The following is a 17,982-nucleotide window of genomic DNA, read 5'->3' on the forward strand; positions in this document are numbered from 1 at the left end:
ACAAATGGCTAGTTTGGAGACTGCATGTGAATACACAATGAGTGAGAGGAAGGATAATGTAGTAGTTAGGACTTGGGAAAACTTGGTTCCAGTCCATGCTCCACCACAGTCTTCCTGTGTGACCTTGGGCAAGTCACTTAGCCTCTCAGGGTATGTCAACGCTGCAATTAAAAACCCTCTGCTGGCCTGTGCCAGCTGACCTCAGGATCGCAGGCTCAGGCTGTTTAACTGCAGTGTAGATGTCCAGGCTCAGGCTAGAATCTGGGCTCTAGGGCCCTGCGAGGTGGGAGGGTCTCGCAGCTTCTACACCACAATTAAACAGCCTGTTAGCCTGAGCCTCTTAGCCTGAGTCAGCTGGCATGGGCCAGCAGCGGATGTGTAATTGCAGTGTAGACATACCCTCGGGTACATCTTCACAGCCAAAAAACCCCCACAGCAGCGAGTCCCATAGCCTGGGTCTACAGACTCGGGCTCACGGGGATCATGCTACAGCGCTAAAAATACACTTGTGGACATTCTGGCTCAGGCTGGACCTCTGGGCTCTGAAGCCTGGGGAGAGGGGTGGGTTTCAAACCGTGAAGCAGAACATCTAATAGCTATTTTTAGCACCGTAGTGCAAGCCTCGGAGGCCCGACTCTGTAGACCTGGGCTCGGAGACTCGCTGCCGTGGGGGTTTTTCGCTGTGGGGGTGTACCCTCTGTGCCTTGGTACCCCACCTATAAAATGGAGATGGTAGCCCTGCTCTGCCTCCTGGGTGCTGTGCGGACCAACATATTAAAAGACCGTGAAGCGCTCACATATTATGGCCTTGGGAGCCTGTTGTGATAACTGGGCCTAAAAATTGACCCTAATTGTGAGTTCAACCGTAAAATGTATGTGAAAGTCAATAAGATGTCACAACGACCTCTAACGAGAGATGTTGATGGGAAAAGGCATGAATGGGAGACAGAAGAACTGCACTAGTCCAAACAAAAAGACCACAAGGGCTGTGTTAAGATCATGCCTGGTGAACAAGGGAAGTGAAAGACTGGAAATCAGTGAACCAAAATTGGTATTTTGGAAACGAGGCCTAACAGGTGGACAAAATGATGAGGGGAATGGGCTATTTCACCCACCACTCCTTTTGGGGTCCTTGAAGAAGGAGACTTTGGGAGAAAAACTGACTACTGGAGGGAGCTTCACTATTACGGCTGCTACCCCCACTGTCTCCTAGGACCCTGGACCTTCCTTGTCCTAATCCTGAGAGATGCTCTGACCAGACCAGGCCAGAGAGAAAAACCGAGGTGACACCACCACCTTTCCTGGCTATAGCTGAATCCCAAACACCACCTGGGATGAAACGGGATCGGACTTTAACAGCAACAACACCAGCAACAGCTCCAGCTCCACTCAACTAACTTCTCTTTTTCCCCCATCGGACAGTTATTACCATCTTTGATCCCATCTAAGAGACTGTCAGACAAGGGTTTTTTTTCCTTTTAAAACTCTCTCCAGCTAAAGGCAAAAGGAACAAGGGATGTTATTAAAATGAAAGCCTTAGTGAACACTTTACATTTTAAAAGCTTGAACTCTTTTTCTGTCTTTTCGGTATCTTTAATAAGAGGTTAAAAGGATTTGTTTGCCATGGTCCTAAGGAGGCTGAAGTCTCTGCATAGCAAACCCTGAACTTTGTTTAAGGCCATTTAATGTTGGACAGTGATTAGGTTCCGTTAACACCGTAGGACCACTTATTCCATCTACATTAATACAACGGGCTGGTGTAAGTACCCTAGACAGAACGATGAGCTATGGGGTAAAGGTTTTACTCCGGGCTTCTCCACTCATGAGCAATACAGCCATTCCACACCCACGCCAATGGAATCCATATAGCACACAGCACCATGCGTTCTGTTCATGCCACAATATCTGACTTAAGAACTATTTCTACAGTGATTTCAAGAATTTGAACACTTCTTTTTAACTGATATTGTTTGTAGCCCTCCAAAGATCAGCTCCCTAGTTTCAGAAGTCCAGCTGTACAGCCCACGAGCGGAGAGAAAAAACTTTCAATAAAACAGTTTAGAAACCTCTACAATATGATCTAAAATAGCATTATTTGCACATGATAATGCTGTGATTTTAAGGTGCGATATCCTGCTGTCTACTAAAGTGAAGTATATCATGTTGGACAGTGAGATTATTTACAATTCCCCTTCTTTTTTTGCTCTGATGCTTCATGGGATATTGGATCTTAAACTAGCAGCTAGTCCAGGAATGAGTTTTGTCCGTCCGGCACCCTTAAACAGCACATATTTGGGAAGGCGGCTGAGAAAGAAGTGTTCTGTGGGAGGCAGATGGCAGCGATCTGAGAACCGCTCAGAGGTTTAGAACTTTAGAATGTGTCTTTCGGGAGATGAAGTAAAGGGCAGAGTGCAGGTGGGATTAAAGGAGCAAGATAAATGCAGTTAGTCACCTGGCTATCACCACTACCTACTGTCTGTGGTATAAATATTGTAATTAACTGGTGTGTGTGCACAATTACACGTGTTTGCAAACCACTGCCCTCTGCTGGATAGAATCAGAACTACATACCCATGCACCAAAGGACTTATATTGATATCAGCTAACAGGGATTCTCCTTCAGTTTAAATATTATGGGCATGCGTTTTCAAAGCAGGAGGATCTGAGTTCTGTCCCTACCCTCACCACAAAGTCCTGAGCAGCCCAAGCATGCAGCATGGCAATAACTGTGAAGTACCTTGGTGCCCATGGATTTGTACCCTCCCAAGCTACTGTCTCTCTGGAAAATGCCAGCGTTCAAAGGGTTAATTTCAGCTATGGAGAAAGCCACTCCATTTTTTCATGGTGCTGCTGAAAACCCCACCTGCCCAGTCGCCCTCTTGGGAGGTGCAGGTGCCGTACCCGCTGGAGATGGTGCTTATAGGACTGGGCACGCCGAGTGGATGCCCGCGCCGAGTATTCTAACTGCCTGAAATGCACAGGAAAGGATTAACCCGCGGCCGTCACTTACTTGGATCCATCTCCACCAGCACCTTCCATTCCTCCATCTTGTGGAGGTCGATGCTATAGAGGTCGTTGAGGGTGAACTGGCGGTCCCCCACCTCGAACATCCCCCCGTAGACGTAGAGAACCCCGTGCTTCACTGCCAGCATAGCGTTTGAACGTGGGCATGGCTCCACCTGCTGGCCGGAGGCTTCATCACCGGCCTCCTCTTCGTCTTCCGATTCGGACCTCTCCAGCTCCACTTCAGGGGCAGAGACCACCTGCTTGATCGTCATGACGGTCCCATCCTCTGCCACCACTTCTTTGACGATCTCCACGGGGCCCTGAGGATACTGGCCCTCTGCCTCTCCATCCCCAGCACCCTCTGCCTCAGCCTTTTTGCCTCGCCTACGTTTCTTCTTTTCAGATTTAGGTCCCTATTGATAGGAAGCACATTAGAAAAGCAGTCAGAGAATACTGTACACAACTGTGAATCTGAACAACACTGATGTACAGCATGGCTAACATGCCATACAGTGGTGAACACAATGCACTTAAATGCAATTTGGGGATTCAGTTAAGGTTTGTTAAGGTGCCATAATTCTCAGAAGATGGGCACATGCTTCAACCAAACAGTGACTGCTCTACTAGCTGTGACATGACCAACAGGAAAATCTGTGGTGTGCAATTGTTGCTTCTATTAATACAGAAGTGTATGCTGGGGCAGGAAAAACACAGCACACTCACTCACACATACACACAGAGACCTCACTAGTTCGTGGTTGGCGCAAAATGGCATTGACCCACCACTGTGAGAAATCAAAACACAGTTACTGAGTGCTAAATTACAGCACATTAGTGGGAAGAACTCCAGGTCTTTCAGAGTGCTGTACCAAAGGGCTGGAAAACAGTTTGCCAGGAAATCAGAAGCAAAAACTTTCTCATGAAGCTTTGCCTGTTGTTAAGTGACTGATTTTCCCTCTTTCAGAACAGACTAAGAAGCACTGGGGTCAGGGGAAGGAAGTTGAGTCAGGTCATCCGGACCTCGTTTACTCCTTGAAAACAGTTGGAATAATGCCAAAAATCTGGGGCGACAACTCTGAAGGTTTAACATTCAATCTCCCCCTTCATCAGCCAGCTAAACACTATGTTTTCACTGCAAAAAGAGGCATGTTTTTATATCAGGTTAGCTATCTCACTGTGAAATCCACCATTGTGGTTTTTACCTCAATGTAACTAGTCCAGCTCAACCGTATCTCTCTATATCCTGGAGTTCACCTTGACTAGCTACATTGAGATAAAAGCTACAGTTCTTTGTTTCCACAAGGATTCTATAATGAGATAGCTCCCTCAGTGTAACAAATATGCAAAGAAGTTGTGATGTGTAGCTATACTCTGAACAGAATTAGTTTTAAAACCATAACGAAGTCATAAATCAGAGAAGCTTCAGATTCCATGGCCTAAGATAAAAAGGGAGGATTATTGTATATATTTTTCCAATACCTTTAGTTGTCCAGGAAACCAGCGGTTCTTTCCCATATCATAGAAATAAATATCACTGAAGAAGTCTCCTTCAATGCACTCTTCCTCTTCTTCATCATGCACACCTCCGAAGAGAAGGGACCGGTTATTGGGGCCTATTGCCACAGAGAAGCCAGACCTGGGAGTGGGTTTCACACCTGATGGGCTAAGCCGATTCCATACCCACTTGTCTGGTAATGGAAAAAGAGAAGGAAACAAAGAAAGTCAATTCACACAGTGGGTGGCTGAAAATTCCAGCTGCTTCAAAACGTCAAAGGCCCTTCAATTCTATAGCAATATCAGCAAGTATCTCATTGACCTATTTTGGTTTCCTTAGATATTTCACAGTGTCTTCAACAATTTCTTTAAATAATGTTAATCATAACGATTTGCATTTGCCAGTTTAATCACCCAGCTAATCCATATGTTCCATTTTCCATTCTTTACCCTTAGAAAGCAATTGTGTATGCAAATAAAAATTGTACATCTGCTCTTTAATACAGAAAGCCATCTTTGAGATATGCTTTTCAGAGCGGGGCGGGAGGAAGACGGAAATCATGAAAAGCACGTGTGTGTTTAACGAAGGGAGGAGCTCATATTTCTGTTCACAGCACAGGTAATACATTGGCAAGGTCGGACTTAATTCCTCTGTTTATTTGCAGGCCTAGAATGCCATAAGCGGCCACAATGCAAACTTTACCCCACAGAGTGCATAGCAAGTAGGGGATTAGCCATGGAATACAAAAAAAGCTGTCTCTAGGGATGATTGGGAAGCATGCCTCATTCTGGTACCTTTCCCGGGTCTCTTCTACCAGCAGACAGGGCCTATGTTGCCAGAGTCTATGTTGCCTTTTAAGTGCTCTAGTCCTCCAGGAAAGAATACCAGGCTCACTCAACAGAGACTTCAGGTCACACTTAAAAGCAGTACCCCAGGGTGGAAAATAGCCTGCATTCCAAGTCCTCCCCCTCCAAACCTTTCTAACCCAAATTTTTAGCAGCTCCATTCCAGCTCTGAAATGCAAGACGCAAATGCCATAGCCTATATAGGATTGAGTGGGCATTGGTAGCCATGCAAAACAGAATACAGCCGTGGGTCACTGAAGAGTAACATGCCTAATCTGTGTGTTTGGGGAAAGAACAGGGTTCATACTGGGACCGGCAAGCTGATAATTGCTGAAAGATGCGCAGAGGAAGAATTAAGCCTTGACTTGTCAAACTGACAACGCTATCCAGCTTACTCATTTGGTTATAAACACAGTGGCTAGTGGATATTAAACAGGAAAGATCAAAGTAGGTAGAGATGGGAAACACCTACTAGATACATGAGTCATTCACCCAGTATGCACAGGGCACAGATCCTGTATCCACAAGAAAGCAAGCAAGGGCCAGGTTTTCAGAGCTGTACATATACTGTTCTGGGGAACGGACATTCCAAAATTTTGTTTTCAGAAAAAAAATCCCAACAACATTTTGGTTTGACCTGAACGAAACTTTTCAGAGGCTCAGAGCTGCCCCGAACCCCAGCAGCCTGTGAGGTGGGCAGCCTGGGAGCACATGCATGCCAGTTCTAACTCGAACACAGCCCTTCCCTTCCCCTCAACTAGTCTAGGCCTAAGCCTCCCTGTGGGCAGAGAATGACAACTGGGAAAAACTGCACAGGGGTTTTACTGCGTGCACAAATGAAAACTCAGATGAGCAACCACCAAACCCAACACCATGAGGACAAGAGCTAGCTTACACTTTGGTCTCCAGGACTTGAAAGTGTGGCCTAACCAGAGGCAGGCTTGAACCATAGCAATGGACCTCCCGACCCCATTGTGATGGAGGCTGGATCCAGAGCCAGATCTGAAGGCAAACATTGCTACCTGGAGCTGAGTCAGAACCAAATCTGTATGTCACAGAACACTGGAGAACTTTGGAGTCAGTCCTAAACTCAGATCTGAGCCAGATCTCAAACTCAGCCCTAGTCCTAACCCAAACCCACTGGGCCGGCTATCTCACACTCCCTACATACACTTCACAGCTAGTACTAATCACAGCTCCAAAACCTATATTACTATTTGGCTTGGGTTGTGCGCAGAGGCACCGCAGCAAGGAGTAGCAATGACACACCCTACTGCATTTCCCTTCCTCAGCTGAACTGGAAACCAGCAGCCCTAGCATCATTCGATCCTTTCTCTGCTCCAATCCCAGCTTTGCTATTTCACTAAGTTACTCTGTTTCTATCCTGTACGTCAACAACGTGCTTTAAAGGAGTAAATCCTGTACTGCTCCTACGGTCCTGCAAGTCTGTGAACATTAGTGACCCAGTCTGGTTCCACTGCTTGGAGATGGGCAGCATTGGAGGAACCTGCACAAAGATCACACGTCCTCTCTGTGCCAGAGATTCCCATCCCTGCGCCAGAGATCCCATCCCTGCAAGGATTGCCATGCCACTAGCATGTGGGGTAACAGGCATAGGGGAGGGCAAGCCTGCCATAGGATCAATCCCTTACAGAGAGGGGGCACAGCAGTTTTGGAATCTACTGCAGCTTTGGGGCCACAAGAACAGAGGCACCCATGGCTATTCAGCATAAGAATTCCTTTTCCATTGTCCTCTACAAAGCTACCTGCATGCATGGGTGGGGGAAAGGTTTGTCCCTTAAAGCCCCACGTATCACCCAAGGAAGGGGAGCAATTCATCTCATCTTCCCATTCAACTTGTATTTTCCATTTTTAAGCAAGAATCCTGATACAAATCCTCTAGCTGCTCCTGGAAAGAAGAGAAATTCAAATCAACTTGTCCTGGGGAAGCGGTCCATCTGGTCCGCTTAGCATCAAGGCAGATCTAGTGACGTGGTGGTTTTCATAATTGGTGAAATTTCATTCTGGGTAGTTTTCTTTTTTTTCTTTAAATTATCATGCAGAAGGAAAGAGGATTGGCATATTAAAGTGTCTCAGCATCAACCACAACCCGGCCCTGTTCCCTCTTACAGTCACTGTGTGGCAATCCACCTTCCTCCTTGCCCACGCCTTCAGCCTTCAGCAGGAACATGTCAGTGTGCAGGGTGCCTTTGTCAACATCTTTCTTAATTCTCTGCAAAGAGGAGAAAGATAAAAAACAAAATGAAACACATTGCAATGGCCCAGCAAACCTGATTCTCTGTGGCCTTGCACCTGGCAGTCATCTGCGCCAGACCGGTAGCACTTTACACCCAGTTTTCACAGCTGTCACTGACAACACAAGGGCCAAGACAGTAGCCAATCAGGCCCAGTATCCGTGCATCCCAGCCTTTAACTAACTTGCTCAATGACTTCAATGACTTCCTTCCCAGGGAGGCACTTGTCATGCAAGACAGAGACAACAAGAAGGAAGTAGCTTTAAGTGGTAGTGACAAATTTTATAAAGAGAGAAGGAAGGGCATTACCGTGGCATCAAGAAACCCAAGATCTATTCCCTAATATTCCACAGACTTCCTGAGAGACTCTCAGGCAAGTTACAAGCTCCGTGCCTCAGTTTCCTCATCTGTGAAATTGGGACAATGACACCTATTGCACAGGGGTGTCATGACCCTAAATTCACCAGCGTTTGTAAGGTGCTTTCGGATGCTGAGTCAGAAGACACAGCAGAAGCTGAAAGTATTATCACTGTATGGTTCAAGTTCCCCTGAACTTCCATTATTGCTCTCCCGGGTCATGCTTAATTACAGCTGCCACATGATCACTCAGATTCCCTACATGGCCACGGCCAGTTATAACAGGACCTGATGTGAGGACAGCCTTCTGCGTGCTGCACCTTGACTACGTTTGTCACTGTAAGCGTTCAGAGGTCCTGGGAGCCTTTGGCTTTCTCTGTTAAACAGAATAAAACAAGGGGCCCAATCCCGGTCTCACTGAAGACAGCAGCAAAACTCCCACCAACTACAGTGGGAGCAGGACCAGGCCTCAGCAGATGTAATTAGATGCAAGGTTTTAAATGCCATTCTACTCCCCCACTTTTGTTTCTTATCCTATGAATTCCTGTACTTCAGTGCTCATAGCACCATGTGTTATTTGAAGGTAGCAGTATGCAATGCCACCGTGGGAGGTCTCTTAATAATGTCATTAGCCACCCATCCCTCAGTTTGAGCTCCCACTTCTCGTCCCCCCAGCAGTGGTGGCATTCAACATGCTGCACGCAGCAGATTAATTCTGCAAACTGGATCCATGGAGCACAATGGGAAGTGGGCCCAGGTCAGGATGGTCTGGTCTAAAATTCAGGAGTGTTCAGATACAGGATGTTGACTCAGGCCCGTCTCAGAGAACACAACACAACTCCATCTCATACAGCATCTTGCATACAAAACATACTCAGATTCATAGAATCCCAAAGACAGGAGGGACCATTGTGATCATAGTCTGACTTTGTGTAGAACATGGGAAAGAGAACTTCCCCCAAATAACTCTTACAGCAGATCTTTTAGAAAAACATCCAATCTTGATTTAAAAATTGTCAGCGATGGAAAATCCACCACGACCCTTGGTAAATTGTTCTAATGGTCAATTACCCTCACTGTAAAAAGTACATCTTATTTCCAGTCTGAATTTGTCCAGCTTCAATTTCCAGCCATTGGATTGTGCTACCCCCTTCTACTGAAAAGCCCAGTATCAAATATTTGTTCCTCACACAGGTACGTACGTGAGTTCAATGAGACAGTTACAACAACAATAATATATTCATAATAGTATATTATAGTATGATTATTGATATAGGGTCAAATGTTAAACTAATGGGAGAGAGGAAAGAGAAAGGAAGAGACAGAGGAAAGGGAGGCAGGACATGTTTCCAGATGAGGTTTGAAATGGGAGATGGAGTGCACAGGGAGGCTGCAAGAATGGTGTGGAGAGATTCAGGGCAGCTGGTGGGAGAAGTGGGATGAGCTCTGGCAGGTTGTTTGAAGGAAGATGGAGGACGGTTTTTAAAAACCAAAATGCCAAATTCTGCCCTCAGGTCTATCCACACCAGCTCCCGCTGAATTCAGTGGGAGCCTCACACGTACCCGTAGGCGGAATTTGACTCTAAGGGGCCGATGCGAATGCCACTGAAACGAAAGAAAGTCTTTCCATTGACATCAATCGGCTCTAGACCAAGAGGACAGCTTGAACTGCGGTATCTTAGCTCAATGCATCCCTGTTCTTCCCCTGAAGTATTAGAGAAAAACATTTTGCATGTGGGTGAGAGAATCATTGTTTTAGCTCCTGTCCTCAGAATTCTCACCGCTGTTGGGATACTGGGATTTTGCCACCTCTCCCTCTACCGCAAGAGACTCCCAAGAGCACTTTTGTTGGAAATGGCATCCCACCCCACCCCACCAAAGAGGCCCAGAGGAGTCCCTGGGATGCAGAAGAGTGCTAACAGCCTTTGATCATGATTCGGCTCCCACTGACTCCAGTGGAAACAGCGCTGGTGCCTTGATTTCTAAACAGGGTCTGTATTTTTTTAAACTATGGGTGAGTATTAGTGTCCCTAAGGGTGAAAGGAAAGACAGCAATGCGCACTGCAATCCGACTTTGTTACACACACATTACAGTCTCACAGCAGTGGCCAGCTGAACCTCCGCCCAAAGGCCAGAGGAGGCACTCCCTCCAACAGCGAGGAGTAGATCAGTCTCCAGCCCCAACTTAGCCCCTGGCCTCTTCAGAGCAGGCAAGGTCAATTTACACATGGGCTGGGATTTTCAAAGCACTCAGCACAGGCTGAACTCTGTGGTGAGAGTTTTACCACGGATGTCAATGGGAGCAGAATTAGTGATTTGAAAAATCCCACCCAGGGTGGTTATGGGGCATAAGCTCCTGTCCGCAAACTCATGCAGATCCTCAAGACAGATTTGAGCCTTGATTCCAGGTGCTGAACAGCAAGTATTTTGTCTGCTACTACATCCCCTGCGCCTGAATAACTCCGTGAGAATAAAGAAATTGGTCGCTCCCAGGTGTTTCAGAATTTCTGTCTAAGAAATGCACTATGCTCTGGATTCAGAAGGCCTTAGTGTCCCCTACCTTGAATTTCAGCACAACAGTAGAAGTCTCCCAAGAAATACAGGTGTACACTTGGCATCCGAACCTCTTCTTGCCTACCACATGCCCTGGTGCTCGGACAGCACACCAGAAATTGTATCATTTGCCAGAAGTGCCACATTTTGTTGGTGCACTGAATGGAAACACTGCCCTGGAAGTATTCTCCTCCTTCAGGGTGGTGCCCTGTTGGCTGCAGTGCTCTATATACAACAAGCATCCAGCCCCAAACACAGGAGCCATTAATCCTGCTGCAGAACTTGAGCTGAGCCAGGTAGGAGCTTTGGGATGCTGAGGGCAGAAACTCTGTAAGAACAAACATCAATGACATTTGTATCTTGGGAGAAAGAGGGAAACAGCACGAGCTCTTTAGGTCCACATCGGCTCTTATTAAGACAGAAAAAAGAAAACAAAACAAAAACAAGCAACATAGCACATTTCTGACTTGGTGTATATTTCTTGGGTGCAATTAGAGGAGCTCTGTGCTGCAGGTATCAGCATGCAGAAAGCTGGGAGCGTCCTGCTTTGGACAGTCTAGTAACCCTCTCCCTGGGAGGAGCTTCCAGTGGAAAAACAAACCCAAAAAAGCAAGAGAGAGAAAATGTTCCCTTCAAGGAAACACCCTGCAAATACCAATTCAATTAACACTGTATGTGTCCACATCAGCATCTAATTACAATAAAGCATTCATGTTGTTGTTTTCCCTACAATCCAAGCTATATTCTGGCTGTTTTTTTTCCACATAGGAGCACAAGAGTGTGTGCGCACGTGTGTAGGGGGCACAAAACGATGAGGGGTGTAGATCTGCTAACAGCACAGCTGTTAAGCACAACAATCTGAACAGTGGGGGGGGGGGGGGGGGGGAATTACGTGTTCCGAGTGCTGTCTGCTCCAATATCATAAGGGCCATGAGGAAGAATTGCATTATTTCTCATCTGAAAACCATGTGGCTCCCTGTAGTAAACATACTGTGTATGAAACATGATAATGCTTCATGGACTGAAAAAAATCGATGAGGTGGAGTGGGAGTTACAATTCCTTGTTTTCAAAGAGATGCCTCTCTCTCACACACACACTTTCAAATCGCTGTTTAAATGCACAGAGACCAAGCAAGATTCCAAAGCACTATCATTCAAGAGAAAGATACAGTTACCCTCTGACCTGGCAATATTAAGCACCTTCCTTATCACACAGAGGTCCACATTTTTAAAGGGGCTTCCACACTCACTCTAATTTCCCACCCACACCATTAGATAATGTTGGCATCCAATTCCTTGTTTTGCAAGCACAACTCAGAGAGTTAGATCTCACCTTATATTGTTTGCATCTACAATTCATAAATATGAGCCCTTTCCAAATTCTAAGCTCTTTGCAAGCTTTCACTAATAAATACTCATCTCAGCCCTAATGTAAGAGTTTCATCTCCCTTTGACAGAAGGGGAAACTGAGGCACAGAGTGATTAAGTGGCTTGGTCACAGTGTTTACAGCCGGGATAAGAATTCAGGGCACTCTACAGTGAACTCACTGAAACTCAACTCTGTCTTAATTGATTTCAAGGGGAAAATCAAAGACCATTGTTGAAGGTTCAACCCACAGGAGTCTTGGCCAGGATGTGGGACAGAACCTTTTGATATTCATGAGACTCAGCAACTGATGACAATCACATTTCATCCCTGTAAGCATTTCAGCAAGTGAGAGCCTAACCAAATCTGCTTTTTAAAAAGAGGCATTAGAAAGCTACCCCTTAAAATGCCCTATGGCACACTTCGGTGCATTCAAAAGATCTCCCCCACAAGGTGCCCTAATGCGGTTTCTAGCCAATTTTCACAGGCGAGGTGTAGCAATATAGCTTCCTGACGTCCCCGTAGCTGCATTCAGAGTTCTAGTCAGCCACACTCTGCTAAGGTTGCCTAGCAATAGCACACTCTCATTACTTTAAACAGCCCAAGATGCGGGAGCTGCAGAGCTCTCGTTCTCTGACACACAAAAAAAAGAAAGCCCCAAAAATGGGAATGTCTTAAAACTAATATCAGTGGATGAAGAATGAATATAAATTATCCAACGGGATTTTTTTTTGTATAACCAGAAATAGCTGATAAGATCCCCTTAAGTTACTTTTCGAGGCATGAGGATGACAGCAGCCAAAGAAGTAGCCCCTGCTATTTTCAGCCTGCATGAAAATGAAAGAGAACATTTGCTAGAATACACCTGAATAGAGGGACACCATGAAGATCTATAGTACATATGCAAGATCGTAGGTATATTGCTATCAATAACACTGGGAACATCGTGGATTAGTAAGGCTCAAAGAATTTTGAGATTCATATTTACTTTTCACTTTTTACCTGCTGGCCATTTGCAATCTGCACTTCACTCGTCTTGGAGCAGGAGTGAAGGAGCCCAAGGGTTGGAGCAGTGGGCTAAGAGTCAAGAGCCTTGGGTTCAAGTCCTGGCTCTGCCACTGACCTCCTACGTGGGCTCGGACAAGTCACTTCATCCTCTTTATCTCAGTGTCCCCATAATACTTACTGGTTAGCTACCTGACAGACTGGTCGTGTGGATCAACAGGTGCATTTCAGATGCTGTGCATCATATACACACCACAGCAAACAACATTTAAGCTGCAGCTAGAATCAAAACAGCAACAGGATTCATCATCAAGGCTAAAGCTGTGTGGTCAGCTCCCTGCACTGTAGGGGCAGCTTTAAACCCACAGGCCCTATACTATCCCAGGGCGCTGCAGAATATACACTACTGGCCCTCCAACCCAAATGCCATCTAATGCTAACACCAGCAACACACGGCATAGACCAAATTCCGTCCCCTCCCTTGCTGCCTGCCTCCAACGCCTGCCCTTCCAGCTCACGTCGCAGGCTGGGTGGGACAAGTGGACGGGCTGAGGGGAGAGAAGGATCTTCTGGGGAGATAAATGTTCCTGATCAACGTGGGAAAATGAAAGATGAGGTGACTTCGCTTAAGGCTCCACAAAGCTTGCGTGGTAGCGATGGCAGCCTGGATGGCACAGAGAAGGCTGGAGCTCCACCCTTAACAGTGAACGTCCTGGTTTTGAGTCAGATCATTTTCCCCCCAGCAATGCCGACTAAGCCGCATGGCCGAGCTGTTCGGAGACAGCACTAATAAGGAGAAGCTGTTACAATTGATACTTGCTTTCTTTAAACATGATATGTAACCTCCACATTGGAACTGGACCCAGAGAACTCCATGCAAATTGCACCCATTTACACCAGATCTGACCTTGGCCCCAAGAAAAATCTCCTGCTGACTTTGTGAATGGAGCTTCATTTGGTCACTTGGCTTGTCACACATGCAGGCTGCAGAGCCTCATTCTGTCTAGCTTAAGCTTTTTCATAGCTCTCTTCACTGCAGTCTCTCTTGCTCAGTAGCTGAGGCAGGAACCGTGTCTTGCTCAGTGCTTGTCCAGCTTCGAGTAAGCCACTGGTTCTCAGTACAGCATTTCCCCGCCCAAAACTGCACCCCTCTCATTGTCTCTGGGAGCCTGTACTCAAATTATTCTAAACAATACACAGTTTGCTGATTGACTTTGCACTACATCTAGAGAGACTCAACTCCATAATCAGCTGTCAGCAGAGACATCAAGTACTAAACAACCATTCGCTGTTATTTTACCTCATCTTAGCAAATGAAACGATCAGGACAGCTCTGAGAATTGTCACTGTGACATCTGCTGGCAGCTACAGGCCACACAAATTAATTCTGTCCAGTGCATTGAGTCACATTTTGCGGCTAAGATACAACAGGTCTTTGGGTTTACCCACCAAGTGTGAAACTTACCCATGCTGTGGGGGACACATGCAAGGCCCCAGGTATCACTTAATGCGGAGGGATGGTCTCTGCTCCCATCTGGACTATACAGAAAGGGGTTCCATGACAGTCATGAACAGGGCCGTGTGTGCCGTGAAAGGCCTCTGGATTTACCAGCCCAGTACCTCACAGATAGTTCACAGAGCAGCAGTTGCCACTGTTTTAGTCTAAAAGCTGTCCTTTGGGTCCATGATGAACTGCACTCTAATCTAATCCCTGCTTAGCGCCCTGCACAAAGGCCAGCTGCTTGGGCTTTAACCAGGAAGGTTGAATTTCAGCCAGACATTCTCTCTCAGCTCCTAACACTATTCATTTCCCAAATTCCTAAAAGAAAAGTAACCCGAGAACATTGCAATGCAGCTCAGATTGGTACAGCAGCCAATGATAACAAAACAAAACGCACAAGCTTTAATTTCCATGGGCTGCAGCACACAACCCAATCCCAGCTGCCTTCGGTGGCCTGCAGAACCACATCTGACAAGCAGGTTTTGCTGCTCTCCAGTCTTCAGAGCAATTGGGGAAGAAAAGCAAGGAGCAGGACAAAGCCTATTCAGGTGGAAAATCTGCCATATTGCTATTACCACTTAAACAAACGTGCGTCCAAGAAGACACAGCCATGAGCGCAGGGCCGTGAGGAGGCACAAATGTTTCTAAATATAAAGATGGAATATTTTTCCTCTCTTCTTCGTTCATTTATTCAGATCGGAAGAACAGTGCATCCTCCTCCCCCGACGCTGCACTGTTGGAAGAGATGCCTTTCTGCTGAGATATAAAACCCAAACCCTGCTGCTACGGTCTGCATTATAAACATTAAAAGCATTTGCAGGAGCCTTTTGCTACTGCTGCCAATGAAATGTTTACTTCCTGCCTCCCAGCATGGAGACAGGGACACTTGGTCAATGAGAACATATGGTCAAAAGGGCTGGCTTGTATAAATTACCTTGATTAACAAGGCAAGAAGCCGTGCAAAGGAAGCCTGGTGCTGATCAAAGGTCTCCTTTTGGCTGACTGAGTTTGCAAACTAGCTGTGCTCCCTTAACCCCTTCAGTATTGTGAGAAAGTACATGCATGCTGGCAGCTACTGCCTTATTGCCAGGAGTGCTGGAATGTAGCTGCCTTGGTGGCAATGGGGCCGAGCAGAAACACTTTCCTATCTGGGTTCAGGAGGGCAAGACATTCTTGGGCACAGACTGAGCATTTATATTCGCTTTGGGGTGGCATGACAGGGCGGGAGGGTGTTATCAAGAAAGGACAGCCCATCTGCCACAAGCTGAAAAATCATGGGAAATATTGGTATTGATGCCTCCTATGTTCTGCCCTGTGGCCTGCTACTAACTCCCCCAACTCCAATTTTGGCAGCTGGGGCCTTCAGGGTGATTGAGACATGACCTGTTGAGGGCCAGTGAACTCCCAGATGCTGGTTGTTACCAGTACAAGGCAGGAAAAGGCCATTTATCAGACCCCGGCCAGCTGGCCAACAGCCACTGATGATACTCTATTTAATGATAATACACTAGAATTTATCAGACACCGCCAGCAAACTTTGGTTCTGGAATCCTACGGCTCCAGGCCCAGCAAACCTGGTCTCAGAAAAACATATCATTTATTTACAGAAAACACCACAGGAGCTGCCAGACCGTCAGACCCCAGCCACTCCAGTGTCCTGTCTCCAGCAGTGGCGAGTACCACACCCTTCAGAGGGAGGTAGAAAAAACCCTACAGTAGACAATTATGGGATAACCTGCCTGGGGGGGAGGTCTCTTCTGAACTCAGGCCTGTGAGTGGTTGGCATATGCTCGGAGATTTTATCTCCAATATTTTATCTACCTATTGTAGGTCCTTATCTGAGCGTCACTAGTGTAATATCCGAGTACCTCACAATTTCTAATGTATTTCAACTGAAGACCCCAGGGCAGCGCTATGACCCCCATTTTACAGATGGGGAACTCACGCACACAGAGTCTAAGTGATTCGCCCAAGGCTACACAGGCAGAGCAGGGAATTAACCCAGGTCTTCCAAGTTCTAGGCTAGGGCCCTAGCCAGTGGGCTATCCTTCCTCTGACTGCCCCAGTTCACCAAGAGGAGCCTCTTACCTGTTTGGAGTAGCCACCATAGACGATTATATTGCCCTCTGGAGTGGTAGCCATTTGGCAGCCAGACCTTGGAACAGGGCCAGTCCCTGATGGAGACAGCTTGGTCCATGTGAAAGTGTCCAGGTTGAAGGCATACACATCGTTGTAATACACGTAATCTCTAGTTAGGGCACACAAAGACTGCCAGTTAGCACAGGGTAAAATGTTACTTCAGGGACACAATGGGGACGGTCTGAAGATTTAGCCCCTTGTGGACCACACAAGGCAGGTTCCTTTCCTCTGCAGCCGATGAATTTATGACATGACGTACAGTGTAAAATTTGAATTTGCAAGGGCAAAAATTACAAGTGCACAGCACCAATGTACAGCTGACAAAGCTACTTTAGCAGGTGGCAAAAACTTCTTCCAGATTCTCTGCTCTGTATTAATCATTACTTCCAAACTAGTCCCAGCAGCTCCAGGCACATAGTAGAATCCCAATTATTTAAACCAGAAAGAAGGTGGGCAACAAAAGATTTAACTATTTTTTGAGATCACCTGAACCAACAAAAAAAGAGTTCAACACTCAAAACACCCTATTCTTCATTTAATTTATCTAGCTGATCAAAGAGGAGGTTGATCATGGTCTATAAGTACCTGCTTGGGCAGAAGATTTCCGACGGTAAAGGGCTCTGTAATCTAGCAGGCAAAGGCATAACCAGATCCAGCAGCTGAGAGCTGAGGCTTGGCAAATGGAAATATGGTCTGAATCTTGAACCGTGACAGTAATTAACCAACCAAATAATTGACCGCGGAATGCGATAGACTCTCGATCACATGGTATCTTCAAAACAGGACTGGATATCTAAAAGATATGTTCTAGCTCAATGACAAACCATTGGGCTTGATACGGGAATGAACATGGGAAATTCTCTGGCCTGTGTCATGCTGGAGGTCAGACTAGGTGATTGTCATCGAATCAGAGAATATCAGGGTTGGAAGGGACCTCAGGAGATCATCCAGTCATGATGCCTCTGACCTTAAAAAAAATCTATGACTCCTGGAGCAACCAACCTGGCACTCTCGTGGAATCCTCCAAAGACGATTAACTGTCTCTTGCAGGCTACCATTCGGTGTCCACTTCTTCCCGAGGGACCCCCTGTCATCCTGAAAAGCAAGTGATTGCACTGATCAGTGAGGGTTCCTTTTACTGATTTCAGAGTTCGTTCTTATTTAAAGATATTGGCAACAGTTGGCTCAGCTCGTTCAGCTTCTAACGGCAAGGAGAGCACGGAGAATTTCTCTACCTTAATAAAATGTACATTTTCTTGCAAAAATGTGTGTTCTTGCACCATTCAGTGTTTGCATAATAGGTATTTTGCAGTAATTGTTTCATTCCTCATGATTAAGTCATCTAGTCTCTGTGCTACCCAAGATCTAGAAGCCTTCTCAGTTATGACTCAAGCAGCTAATTTTCCAGGAGAGTTTAATGAATAGCAGCTAACTCCCACGATTGAGATAAAGACAGAGAA

At 46.2% G+C, this 17,982-nt stretch overlaps 1 protein-coding gene across 6 annotated transcripts in view; it reads right to left on the reverse strand.

Annotated features, from left to right (window-relative positions):
• KLHDC4 (kelch domain containing 4) overlaps positions 1-17,982 on the reverse strand; it is a 51,817-nt gene that overhangs the window by 4,649 nt on the left and 29,186 nt on the right. For all 6 annotated transcript variants that reach the window (XM_043526264.1, XM_043526263.1, XM_037877906.2 and 3 more), the window contains 5 exons: positions 17,525-17,617; positions 16,472-16,631; positions 7,477-7,579; positions 4,486-4,694; positions 3,011-3,419 (listed from right to left, as the gene is read on the reverse strand). In XM_043526264.1, coding sequence (XP_043382199.1) covers positions 3,011-3,419; positions 4,486-4,694; positions 7,477-7,579; positions 16,472-16,631; positions 17,525-17,616 — 973 coding nt within the window. In that variant the 5' untranslated portion in view covers position 17,617. The remainder of the gene's footprint in view (positions 1-3,010; positions 3,420-4,485; positions 4,695-7,476; positions 7,580-16,471; positions 16,632-17,524; positions 17,618-17,982) is intronic.

The sequence above is a fragment of the Chelonia mydas genome, chromosome 12 (genome assembly GCF_015237465.2).
Source record: "Chelonia mydas isolate rCheMyd1 chromosome 12, rCheMyd1.pri.v2, whole genome shotgun sequence".
Lineage (NCBI taxonomy): Eukaryota > Metazoa > Chordata > Testudines > Cheloniidae > Chelonia > Chelonia mydas.